Source organism: Dermacentor variabilis, chromosome 5, assembly GCF_050947875.1.
Source record: "Dermacentor variabilis isolate Ectoservices chromosome 5, ASM5094787v1, whole genome shotgun sequence".
Taxonomy (NCBI): domain Eukaryota; kingdom Metazoa; phylum Arthropoda; class Arachnida; order Ixodida; family Ixodidae; genus Dermacentor; species Dermacentor variabilis.
Window position 1 is genome coordinate 55,488,577 of NC_134572.1, and position 13,384 is coordinate 55,501,960.

A 13,384-nucleotide genomic window follows, 5' to 3' on the forward strand; every position below is an offset into this window, starting at 1 on the left:
GCGCACTTAGTGCGCACGCGATGGGGGATCATTTCCATGCCTTATCTATGCTTGCGAATCGCTGCAGTGACGAGGGTTCGTGCTCTCGAAGCAGCTGCGAGACCGGCGAGAACCCTCGGGAAAAACACCGTCGCCTAAGGCAGAAGATTCGCGCTCTTCTCCTGCCTATGCATTATCTATCGCATAAGTATATATACCTACGACAAAACGCTCGCTATCGGGTTGATTAAGAATGGTCGAACAGGGAATGTCGATGCAGTCAACGTTTAGACAAGAAAACTTGTCTTCGTCATGGTGGCAGCTGTTCTCCTTAGCAGCGTGTTTTATTTCTTTTTTTTTTTAAGTACGCGTGTATCTGCGACCCTTCCCCCGTTCGGCCACTGATGATCACTTCAAGCCTCCGTGTTCTTGTGAACTTCTCTCTTGTTTGGATGGCTACTCGATTTCTCGTATATATTCATTTATTGGTATTCATCCATGACAGACGCCTTCGCGATCTCGGGTCAGCCCACTGCCTGTTACCCCAACGCGGCCGCACGGCGATGTCTATGTATCTTCGTGCGACTCGTATTATAAGCATAAATTTAAACGCGAACAATAAATAACTGACCTGAACACCTGCCATGCGTAATTACGTATAAAATTGACATGTACTCGCTCTGTAGCCAATTTCTCAGCATAAAGTGGTCCAAAGCGCATGTTTTGGAGCTTGAATTAAGATATATGCCGTTACAAATGCAGGTGAACCTGGAAAAGAAACAAGGCATAGGAATAATGAGGAAAATATTCATGTCGGTTATAAAGCCGGATGCATGCGGAACTGAATGGAAGTGGTTAAAACATAATTTATTCATCTTAGGCATAGACAGGAAGTTAAATGAGTGAAACGAACGTAATGGTTCTTTTCAACGCGCGCTTGCTATTTATCTGAAATTAAAACGAAGCGCAAAGGAGGCTACGTGGCAAATACAAAGAAGCGTCCCTCCTTATTTTTGTGGCCTGCTTTCAATATAACTCATGGCGAACAGGAAAGACTTCTGACCTGAAGTAAGGTATGAAGTGGGACACGTGGTGCTTTCCTCCAACGTCGAAGTACCCCCTCGCCTCCGGTGTAGGCGGCTTCACGCCTTGAAACTTTTCTCTGTTTAGAGAGAAAAAGAATATATATGTAACGGCGACCAAATACCATCGCGATATGAATTGAGAACGCAAGTCAGAGGCGAGCTCCTGCAGCTGTCCTCTGTGGATCCGCGATATATCACACGAAACACATTTCTTTTCTTCGTTATACGGTAAATCAACGCAAGGTCATTTTCCGCGAGCATATACGTTTATTTTGTTGACTGTCTAGGCGACATTCAGCTCGGTCAAAGCTTCAGCGAACTGCTCTTGTGAGAAAATTAATCGCATCCCCTTCATTATTTAAATTTTATTTTTATCTTATGATCATTAGCTTCTTTTAACGCGGCATCATTATACAGCGTTGTGGTTGTCCGTATGCCAGCTTCCCGCATCGGGTCGTATCGAAGCAATGATATACTGATAACGTGGCGATGCTGTATGCAAAAGCGCATACCGGTAATCCCAGAGCGAAGAGGCGAGGCTCTCGGCAGGAATGTGGCCTTGAAAGACCGCGTAGCGCCATCTCTCTACGGAGAGAATCCAGGGCAAAGGTACGAGCTTGAATAGAGCCTCCCGCAGTAAGCTGCCCACAGTGTCACGACGGGTGTGCAGATGTCTCTCGGAGCCATCGGTGTGTGGCTCTGCAAAGTGCGTAATTTGAAAAGCATTTCCAGTTCAAGCCAACGAGAAGAAAGCGTCAGCGTCCCCCATTCTAAGCATAAAAATAATTAAAATAAAGTCTCGACACCATCCTTACTTGAGGATTTAGAGCGCTTCCTCTTTTCGACAGTTGCCGATGAAACATCGAGAAGACGAAAAAAAAAAGAGAAGAATACGTTCTTGCAGTCAGAGAAGGCGTCGGATGAAATTTGTGAGGGCCCTTAGAACAATGTTATCTCATCACGTAGCGCCCTGCATATGTCTTAGCCAATCGAATTGTTGCACAGCACGCGTGGATTACACCGTCTCGAGCGCAGTCTTGTCTCTGCTACAGATGCGAGCTCGCTTCCACGATGGCCAAGGACCGCATTGTGCAACAAGACACAGACTTCGGTGGATATATGCAGATTTCGAGGAGATAATCGCGACGGCGGCGGCTTGTTGTTGCACAGAATCCGCGCAGGCTCGGCCACGGAGGCACGGAGATACTAAGAGAAAGGGCGGCCTGTGGTATTCAGGTCCACGGCCTCGAGTACAAATTTTTATTCTATCGCACCGATACACGGCCGGGACAAGCGCGCTGTCAGCGTTACCGTCGCACAGCGCGCGCTATATCCCCATGCTCGCAGGCCGCGCTGGGCTGAGCGCTTTGAGCGCAGAGTGGGTAAAATGATGGCGCATGCCACATCGCTTTCGATATGCGTCCGCCCCAGCTCTTTGTACCGAGCTCCGGGGTGACTCGACACTCTCCTGATGCCACGTGACAACATTTTCCGTTCACTGTTGTCGCGTACTCGTCGCCACTGCCATCAATTTCGAAGTGACACTTTTCTTTGCTGCGTAGTAGCGCTCTCGCTCAAGGTATCGCTAAATTTGCCCATGTGGCCGAAAATATTTTGTCCACTGGAAGACGAAGGCCGCTCCCAATGATCACGACTCACTCCTCCCTTGCGTCGGCCAATTGCGGCCTCCGCCTGCAAACATCCTAATCTTAAACAGCCTAATTCCCTGCGGCCATCAGCAGTGTTTCCCTTCCTTACAGGCACCCATTCTGTTGTTTTACACGACCACGGTTACCTGCAGTGTACCATGTATCACACGACCTGGCCAATTTCATTTCTTAATATCTACTACAATATTGTCGATCCGATGAAATCATGGAGGCCCTTGGAGGGACGTGCTCACTGCAAAATTAGTTTGACGGAATAATGACGTCGTTTCCTCAAAGCCTTTAGACCACGAGAAACTAATTGTGAACGCTGGTTTCTGAAATGAAGTTTCGGTAGCAATCCCTTCAAAATTGTGTTTAAATTGTCTCTATTTATCAATGCGTCTTTTCAATATGGAACAGAAAATAGCCAGGTGGAGCTAGATTTAGCGGTAATGCTGATGGTTCACGCATTTAGGGCCTTCACAACATGTATGGCTTACGCCATCTTCGCAACATCAACGTTTTCCTGCAAAGAGAAAACACTTGCTTGAAGCTACCCTTGTGTTAACCAACAGACGCCTGCTATGGGAATGCCCTACGAAAGCGCCGTAGGCATGTGACCAGTTTAAAGCAATCCACATTTTAATAGCACTATATGTTCATTTGTAATCATCATTGTCATCATCGTCACCACTACCTGAGGTATAGCGCAAAAGGGGTACGTAAGACGATAGAGAAAGTGAAGATACGACGTCTGTCGTATTGCGTGCCCCGTTTGCGTCATATCTCACGTAACGCAGTACCGACTATCACCACCAGTCCGCTCTTTTGATAATCATCATCATCATGTTTAGCACTACCTTTAGTTCACAGCAAGGTGCACAAACGTTGATCATTTAATCACGTTACCTTCGTTTGTTAGCAGTGGTAATCGTTGTAACGTCTTTCTCATTCTGAAAGCATTGCCGCTTGGGCGCTTCCGGCCGATCTTTGAGATGTTTCTTTTGTTTGGCTTAGAAACTTTTTTGTCACAATAGCATCGCTTGTTGCTAATCTATTCAAGGACTAATCTAATGCAAGCTGAGGAAAGAGAGCCAGGAGAAGCCGAAAGATAGTATCTAGCAAAATAAATAAATAAATAAATAAATAAATATCAAACAGCGCAAAAGAAAATAAGAGTGAAACAATGTGTAAAAAACAAGCCAATTTCTGCAAAATAATAAGAACAAACAAAATTTTTCATCGTGGCAGTATGTATGTACCATGGGTAGTAAGCGTTTAACGGAACGTGCTGCTTAGGGAGCCTACTTGATGCCTAACTCTTACGAACAAAATAAAAGTAGAGTAATTAAACTAGAGCGCTAGGAGCGAGCAATTAAATTATGAGACGGTAGGGAAGTTGACCGGAATAAACGTCGTAGAGCAGACATGTATGCGCTAAGGGAAAGGATGCGTGGCTAACAGAAGTAAAACGAGGAAGTGGCACCGGGGAGATCGACTGCGACTAGACAGTGCTGCGTTTACACGCGGCCAGAAAAAGAACGCTTTGCTTTCAAGGCGCCAGCCTTTTTGCTGCGGCGACAGTAACACGCCAAACTTACCACCGCGCGCCGAGCCGGCACCTCCGCAGGCCGCAGCAGCGTGGCCAAAGGCTTCCCCGATGGCTTCGTGGAAGGCCGCTAACGGCGCCGTTCTGAACAATGACCGCTGGTGTCGGTACGCCAGGAAATACTGCACGTGACCCATTTCGTGGAAGGCGATCTCTTCGTCTGCCTTCGAACCAACCAGGCAAGCCTTGATCCTTCGTTTGCCAGGTAAAAAGCAGCGTGAGGAAAAGAAAAGAAAGGGGGGAAAAAGACAATAGGAAGATAGGGCACAGCGAGAAAAGTTAGGTTGTGACCTCGACAGAAAGTGAACGAGGCCAAGAAACGTGCTGAGTCGCGTCAATGTAGTATGTAAAGACGTCTGAGCAAGTCGAAAGTGAATTGGACGTGCCTTCGTATTTCTATGCACTGCGTTCGACGAGACACCGGCATTATTTAGACTCGCAGATTAAGTTAACGGACCCCTTAGATTCATAAACTTTTTGAAGCCGGTAGGAGCTGTTGTGAAAAATGCCCTACGAATAATTTTTCTGCTCGTGCACGAATTCGTGCTAATGGCACACTGCTTTTCACCTTACGTGCCCCCCACTGCATGCATCTCTGATGTCCTTTGCCGCGTCCCTTGCCTACGCAGTGATACCTTGATAGGTCGCTTCAAGGATGGCCTGCGTGGAGCAGCGTGCAAAAAAAAAAAAGAAATAGTTTTTACACGCTCCTCTCTTATAGTTGTAAGACCGGTTTAAGTTCCCTTCTCCGAGTAGATGAGCGTGGTGATATTTTCCCCGTCTTCCTAGAGGCCTTGAGGCCATCCCTTCAAGATAAAGACGTGTTTACTACTAGTAAATTTCTTAGTCTGACTTCTTTTCAGCAGAATACAAAGCTTAAGGAACAGAGGCAACTACAGTTTAATGATGCGAACAGTATATAGGCCTATGTCACCTGTTGTATAGTCTGCGAAACGACGCCTTTAGGCTTGTTTCGTTGAATGAAGCCAGTGGTAAATGAGCGAGCCTACACGCAGCTCTCAAACAACAAACAGAAAAAAAACACGTTCCAACGGCATGCCAGCAGCCATTCAAGCAAGCAGAAACATGCGCGTTCAGAAAGATTACACGAATGAAAAAATCTCACACCGGAAGTCACTGCCATCGCCAAAGTCGTACGCCGTCGCGTGGCAGTCCATGGCGGTGCTGTTGCCAGGCCGTTCGAAAATGGAGTTCTTCCAGAATAGAGGTGGCATCGGTGGAAAACCCAGCTTCTCGTAGTGGGCCTCGGCCCTTCTCACGCAATCGGACGGTAAGCTACGCCTCTCTGGCTCGGCCTGCTCAGTGGGGCTCCTCCGAAGGTCGGCCGGCACTACCAAGTCAGCCAAGTTTCTCCAGTTCTCGCCGAAAGGATTGCCTGGAAGGAAAAGCGGGTCACCTCCCATCACGGCCTGTCAGGTAGCAGCTGGCGACCGCACCCATGCGTGCTTCCACCGGCTGTCTTGATGGGGAGAAGTATCAAATTACGTTTATCGGCATCAGAAGAAGTAAGGCCCCAGCCCGGGCCTTTTTGATCGGCTTAGGCATGCCGGACCTGCACACTCTTGATGTGCTGCACCACAAGCGGGCACCATACCTTTTCTAACTTTCGAGGAGGAGTGTTCCACTCTTGCCACTTGCCGGGACACATGTTTTGAAAGCGGAGGTGGCGGGGCACTCTCGCAACGTGTGCTTATTGAAGGGATAGGCTCCGCCGTCTTTAGACGTTGGGGAGCCTGGATCCCCGCTAATACAATGTGTGTAGTGGGATGTTAGCGCAGTGCGTGTTAGTGCTTTTCCTATGACTGAGGCGTCCTCCCTTGAATGCGTGTAGGATGGCTTGTGGCGAAGTATTGGTGCGGCCGTGCGATAATTTAAAATCTGCACCTTTGCCTTTTTATCTACATCATCTGCTCCGTAGAAGACTGCTACAGTCCCAAGAAATAACCGCGCTGTAAGAAATCTCAGTGAATTTACGTCAGTGCAACCGCTTCCTCAAACTCAGCAGCTGTCAGAGAAAGATATAAATAACTTTTGTTTGAATTAGAGAAGTGATTTACTGTTTGGTTATTGATCACACTGGTTCATGCAAGGTGCGAAGGGTAGAAAGACGCTGACTAATCGCTACCACAAAGAGCGTCGAAAACAATACATCGGAAATGAGCTCAGAACGCAACAGTGCTTACACAGTCACTTAGTTACATGCAGTTCACAAATGTGAAACAGTACCGAGCACTTCAAATGACCAATTACTTTTATAGTGCTCTACGCGACCTTTCCTGCAGAGTGACAGAAAGTGCACAGACGTAATGGTCAAGCTTCAGTGATTCGTCGAGCACATCCGATGAATAGCGTGTCTGACAAGCGTGTGTATAGATAGATAGATAGATAGATAGATAGATAGACAGACAGACAGACAGACAGACAGACAGACAGACAGACAGACAGACAGACAGACAGACAGACAGACAGACAGACAGACAGATAGATAGATAGATAGATAGATAGATAGATAGATAGATAGATAGATAGATAGATAGATAGATAGATAGATAGATAGACAGATAGATAGATAGATAGATAGATAGATAGATAGATAGATAGATAGATAGATAGATAGATAGATAGATAGATAGATAGATAGATAGATAGATAGATAGATAGATAGATAGATAGATAGATAGATAGATAGATAGATAGATAGATAGATAGACTTCAGCACGCGCATAGTATTTGGAAAGCTTGGTACGCAAACGGCTCCATAGGATGCTGCCCTTAGAGAAGTCGTCTCGTTCAGGACAGCGGTAACAGCTCATTTGTTGTCAGAAATGTCACGGAAACATGAGTCGACCAGATCAGGTCGTTTTCCAACATTTTGACATTCGGCGCGCTAGCTGTCGGCATCGGCGCTTGTTAAAATAAAATTACGGGGGTTTAACGTTCCGGAACTGCAGAGGTGGTTACGAGGGACACCTTAGTGGAGGCCTCCGAAATAATTTTGACCAACTGGGTTTTCTTCAACGTGCACCCAAGGTGAGGCATGCGAGCGTTTTCGCATTCCAACCCACACCGGAATCCGGCCAACACATCCACCAATCGAACCCACTACTCTGTGCTGCACAGCGCCATAGCCCCTGAGTCACCGTAGCGAGTATCAGCACTTGCTCAATAAACTAGGGAAGAAGGGGAAGGGAAAGGTGGAGGAGGAAGAGCACTTTTGCTTTTCTTCGATGCGAAAGTGCCTCTGGCAGCATGTTACTTGCTAGAAACGCTGACCAACTGTTCTTGGTTTGCGACTGCACCCTTACTGTTACGTTGAACGTTAGTTAATACGGCGGATAAACTGCACTTACCCAGGAGGTGTACAGGGATCGGCTCGTTTGGTCGAAGCTCCTTCCCGTAGTGTCGTAGTAGTGCGCCGCGCACGTAAGCGTGCAGCTCCGAGTAGAGCGGCTGCACTTGCTCCCAGAGGCGGGCGCTCTCTGGCTCCACGTCCAGGCCTTCGTTCCAACTCTCGGCGTAGTGGCGGTAGCCTGCGCGACAGTTCTTTCAAAACAAACCACTTCGCTTTCTCGAAACACGAAGTTGACAGAAGTCTCGACGTTGATGGTATAACAGCGTGCCCTATATAGCGTGAAACACCGCATTTTAACATCTCACCCACAAGGAGTATCGGGTATTGTCCGGGCACCATATATGCAATCACTGCCTGTATAGTATCTTTACGTTTCGGGTAGACGCAGAGAGGCGGAGCGCCTTGTCCGTGAAGTAAGGGACGGTGGATGGGAGGGGGGGGGGGCAACGAAATAACAGTTGAGTTGTATAATCATTACGCCATTCGTTGCGCTGTTACATGTGAGCTTAATGGCGCCTGTCGAACTCAAGGCAGAACAACTGCATAGGCTCTCATGTCTTTTATTCCGTACACCATAGAGTTTCTCACTACATTACCTAATGGGAAATCTGGCGCTGCTGCGCTGTGGTATGCATGGGAATGCCGGTATATTGTGGATTCGGATTGGCATCGTTCTCGTAGAGACAGGACACCTTGAAGACGCGCTTGGCAAGTACCGTTCCGTCTGTCACAATAATTCATTTCCTACTAGAACAGCATGTGAAAAGCTGTTTTAGCTTTATTATTACGCGAAAACATGTTTTGTTTAACTATGAGAACTTGTTATTGCGTGTACGACTACATGTTACGTAAAAAGTATCAGCGGGCCGCTAAAGTTGGAGGACAGACGACAAGGTTCGCGCTCGCTTTGAAACAGTTGGTCGTCTGTTCTTGCTTTTCTTCGCTTGGTCATGCTTTGTGGGTGAGTAAAGATGTAATATGCGTGAACGGAAACATTTTATGAAGATTTTACTTTGAGAACGCGTTGTTTGCGCAGCCATATCTACGTTTTAGACGAAGCCTCTTACAACACCAGCCAACACGAGCCTCACAGACACATATACCGTCATTCCCATGACGGCACGGTGCCCCCTTAAGAAACTCCCATAGACGGTGGCGGCACCGCTAGGTGTTATAGTGAGAAAGTCTATGCCGTACACGTTTTTTTCCCCTTCTGAACAGTGCAGTAATATCACTGTTTGGGGATTACGCAGATCACCTGGCTGTGGTATTGTCTTGGATGCCATCCGGTGTGAGGGCCCTAAGTGTCATTGAAGAAGAGACGATAGTGGTGCGGATAAAGGTCGCAATAAGAGATCTTAACAAGAGAAGCTAAACTTTATATTAGGCTCACAGAGATTGACGAAGGTAATTACGATGTTGAGTTGAAGTCCGCTGGCCCTGTCACGTTATCCAACCGAATGCGAATAAGAGAAGTATTACTTTTCGGTGCCTATTTAAGGCGGTCTTCTTCGACAGCTGCAGGACAATGCTTTGCGATCGCGCCCAAACAGCGGATTCTGTTAGTTATCTGTAAGCACAGTTAGTTATCGCAGCCCGGCCGCCTTCGTTTCTATTATGTTCTTTATTACAGTTGACCTACACTTGTTTTTGAGAGCCCATTTACCGTAATTCTTGCTTTGTATTCGAATACGGATTCTCATCCTTACGTGCGTTTGATGACGTGCACAGACTCGAGTACGTGTTGTTATGGCGCGATACTGTGTTAGTGAAAGGACTGCAAAAAAACAATGCTAAAAGGGGGTGTTGTGATTTGCCGTTCTGTTACTCGAAAACATGAACGCGCTTTACTGCCAAGCGTTCGTTGCTGCGTGCCAAATATTGCCTTTCGCGTTATGCCAAACAACCCTAGTTATGTAATGCGTGAACTGCACTTACCGTTACCAACAGCTGCAGCATTCAACATGGACACCAAAGCAGCGAAGTATATCTGGGAAGCGTTCTGCCACTTTGCCCACTCAAGCCATTGGGACTTCAGCAGACTCGGATCGGTTGTCCCAGCCATACAGCGCTCCAAATCATTATAGTTCTCTTTGGCAGAATAAGTTATCATGGCTGTGCGCAGTTCGGAGACTTTCCTGCAATTGGAAGGTGGTTTGCTTATCGCCGCTCTTGCTTTAAAGTCAAATATTTATATTTTCCAAGGAATCCATTAATGGGGGCATTGCGCTTGCCCAGGACACCCTAAATATTGTATCCAAAACTTACACATCAAACCTCGTCGAAAGATCAAAGCCGTATGCCTTCCCAAACCTGCCATCATGCATCAGAGATATAAAGGCGGAACAACGCGTGATCAAAGAACTTGCATTTCATCACTCATGGCGCCATTAAATGTGAGAAACTGCTTTTAAAGAAACAAAGCCTGTCGGGGCATTTATTAAACAGTACTTCGTTCATTAAGGGATTTTTGTGTGTTCAGCGCACAGCCAGAAAGGTATTAAGACTTTTCTACATATTCCGCGGCTGACGCAGTTAGCTTAATTGCTGAAAATTACGCTCTTCACAGTGACTGCAGGAACAACTGAAGAAGGATTAAAACTCGAACCAGTTATTGTTGCGCAGTAAACTTACTGCAGGCGGGAAAGGCACACCACAAGCATGCGGGTTGCACGAGCGACGAGCGCTGTGTATGAGTTAACAGAAATCCCCTCCGGAAACTAACCCATAAAGGTTGTGCTAGGGTCATATTGAAACACACTTTTGAAGTGAGAGGAGCGGAAAGACATGGTTATAGAGAAACAGAAGCACGTAAGACCGCTGCTTCGAAAACACCACGCAGAAGATCCCAGATAGAGGGAAAGAATTCACAAAGTAACCGGTTGTTTAACTCAGGTTCAATATCTGGACAAAAAAAAAAAACAAATGTCCGTAGTCTCTTTTAGTCGCGTCCTTCCCATGCATCATTTTAACTGTCTACAGGCAACAAAGGTAAAGGAACAATTATCATACTTTGCCTTCTCGGGGTCCTGCACAACGACGCCAGACCTCATCATGCTGATGAGCTCCATGGAGGGCGCAGGACACGTTCCCGCGTAACCCCTGAAAGCCTTGGCCCATTTCTTCCAAGACGACATCCAAACATTGTAAAGGGGCTGGAAGTTGCTGCGTTGTGTCCTTGTTTCCGACGTCATGTTTGTAGCGAAATTCCATTCCACCTTCTGGAGCTGGTTTGTCATCAGTCTGTACTCATTCTCGAAGGTTGCCAGTTTCTCTTCCGCTGGACATGTGGGTCCTGCACGAAGAATCGCATATGTTGTGCTTCCGTAATCCAGGTTTGCTACATACATAGGTTGGCGTAGGTTCTTGTACTACATGCAGGAGGTTTCCTACGCATCTTCAAATTAGAGTTGACACAGCAGTTAGCTTCATCCATGTTACAATTCGTCTGTTTCCGTATTTTTACGTGCACTACAAAAGAAAGCCTAATCGGAAATCAGGGAGAAATTTCCTTTTCGCGGCTCTTGTCCAGGTCTTATGCGGGATTGCCTAAACACACATGGTTCCTTACCTGCTCTCCAGGATGATCCTCCTCTCGTTAGCCAGAGCATAATAGATAGGACGGGAAATAACATTTCCACCAGCAGGCCTAAGTACCGTTCTGGAAAGAGCATCAGATCTTATAATCGAGATTAAAGCTTTTCTGGCGGGTCAAGAGCGAGCTTCAGTTGTGAAACTGTAAGTGCAAATGGCGCATCACGACTGGCCTTCTTGAACACCTTTCGTGCTCTCTCTCTCTCTTTCTCCACACTTAACTTTTTGTAAGCTTTGAAAATGCTGCAGCTCAGGCCAGTGGTGCAAGTTCAGCCCACTTTTCCAATGATAGCAAACAGGCGGAACTCTATTGGTCGTCTTCCCACAAGGTGTGAGATCTGAACCGCATGAAACAAACACGAAATGAAACGTTTAGCAAGTTCAGTCGGGGTTTCCCGTTGCTAAACGACATTGATGACACTGACGGCGACTCTCCGGTGGCTTGCAAGGCACAGCATGCAGAGAAGAGGCGCGCTGTCGCCGAGACTACAGTTTCCGCGAAGAACCATGACAGTTTACAAGGACCAGCCAGCAGCACGGCTTCGAATGAAGCAGTAAAAGCGGCGTGAAGTAGAAAGTAATAGAGCAAACGGCACAAACGGACGCGCCCTGTAAGAAGCTGTACGTTTATTCTGCAACACACAGACGGGAATGTATCTGTACAAAGCACACACGCGAGCCCCTTGCTGACAAGGCGAGACAATCTTGTCGTGACTCGAGAACGCCAGTCCCGCTGGGATATAAGCAGAGGAGGTGAGCTCGGAACGCGAACAAAACTGACAGTGTACATCGCTCGTAAGCTTCTACGCCATAACACGTGCATCGACTCTTGTTCGGCATACAGGTTGCGTTTATACGCTCAGATGCATTCAGCACTATATACGCACGCCATTCATCTCTTAAGCTAGCAATGCGGCGTGCGCGTTTTGAAGGCCAGCTTGCGTATATTCGTGAATGGGGCATTCCTCCTACCATTCGTAGTTTTAAGAGCGAGTGTGCTGATGCAGTGGAGTTTCCGCTAGCTATAACGGTACAAGAAACGCAGTTTGCTTTCTTTAAATGTCATTTATATGCAAAAACAGCGGCGGGTTCGCATCTGAAGTCATTAACCACGATCACTTGGTAGCGCTGCTCTGTAAAAAGGTTATATTCCCCTTTTTGCTATTCCCTCAATAAAGTGATAAATAGATGTCACTGCCTGTTATATTCGAAAAGGCATTGCTTAAGAAGCTATGTTGTTTTCTTCCGCGCTGTGGTATTTCGCCAGTTTGCTAAATAGTCAAGTCGGATTATTCTTGGGCTACTCTTTGGCCCGAGCCCACAACGTAAAAATTAGCAACGGGGATAGAAACCACAATGATGTGAAAGTACTGCCACACAAAGGTATTTTTCTGAATTGTGCTTCTACGTCTAACTGCAAGAAAGCTACTTATCCTACATAAAAGGAGAGAAATAATGACCGTGTCCAACCTCAGACTGTCCACCCCGCCACTCCAGCTCCACGTAGTCCCGTCGCTCCTGGCTAACTATACCGAGGAGCATTGGCTGAGGCCGGAGCTAGAGCTCCTGGAACAGACCCGAGCTCCCCGCGCATGCGCATCAGTGTTCACTAGTATTCCCCCCCCCCTCTTACTCTTACACCAACACCCTCGACACACGCGCACACAATAAGTGTGCAGAAGGCGACGTAGCAAAGTAATAACGTAGAGAAGCTCGGCCATCATCACGGACCACCAGATGACTTTCGCGCCACTCCTTGCGGGGTTTCAGAGAAAATATTTGCTCAGATTTTCGAAACTTTCATCGCGCCGGCGCCCGCCTTTGGCAACTTGCGTCGCGCGCGGCACGTGGGGCGGTGCTTCCGGTGGATGTCATTCCCTGGAGAATCTTGAAAGGACTCCGGCAAACAAGGCAAATGAAAAAAATAGATAAATAAAAACGAAATGCTCACTTTCCCAGGCTTTTTTGCGAGCAGCGGGTGAAGTGGACTTTGCGGGCTTTCTCGAGGCTCGCCAAATCTGTCATCTTCGTAACACTGCTGCCTGCTTTCTCCGAAAGCCGGGCGCGCTCGATTAAAAGCCTCCGACCTGGCTAC

General features: G+C 47.2%; 1 protein-coding gene across 1 annotated transcript; it reads right to left on the reverse strand.

Annotated features, from left to right (window-relative positions):
- Positions 1-1,473: 1,473 nt before the first annotated feature.
- Positions 1,474-10,766, reverse strand: LOC142583535 (angiotensin-converting enzyme-like). Its single transcript, XM_075694022.1, has 6 exons — positions 10,708-10,766; positions 9,634-9,833; positions 7,694-7,873; positions 5,451-5,718; positions 4,315-4,514; positions 1,474-1,763 (listed from the first exon to the last, which is right to left on the reverse strand). The coding sequence occupies exons 1-6, from the start codon at positions 10,764-10,766 to the stop codon at positions 1,474-1,476; spliced, it is 1,197 nt and encodes a 398-aa protein (XP_075550137.1).
- Positions 10,767-13,384: the final 2,618 nt, after the last annotated feature.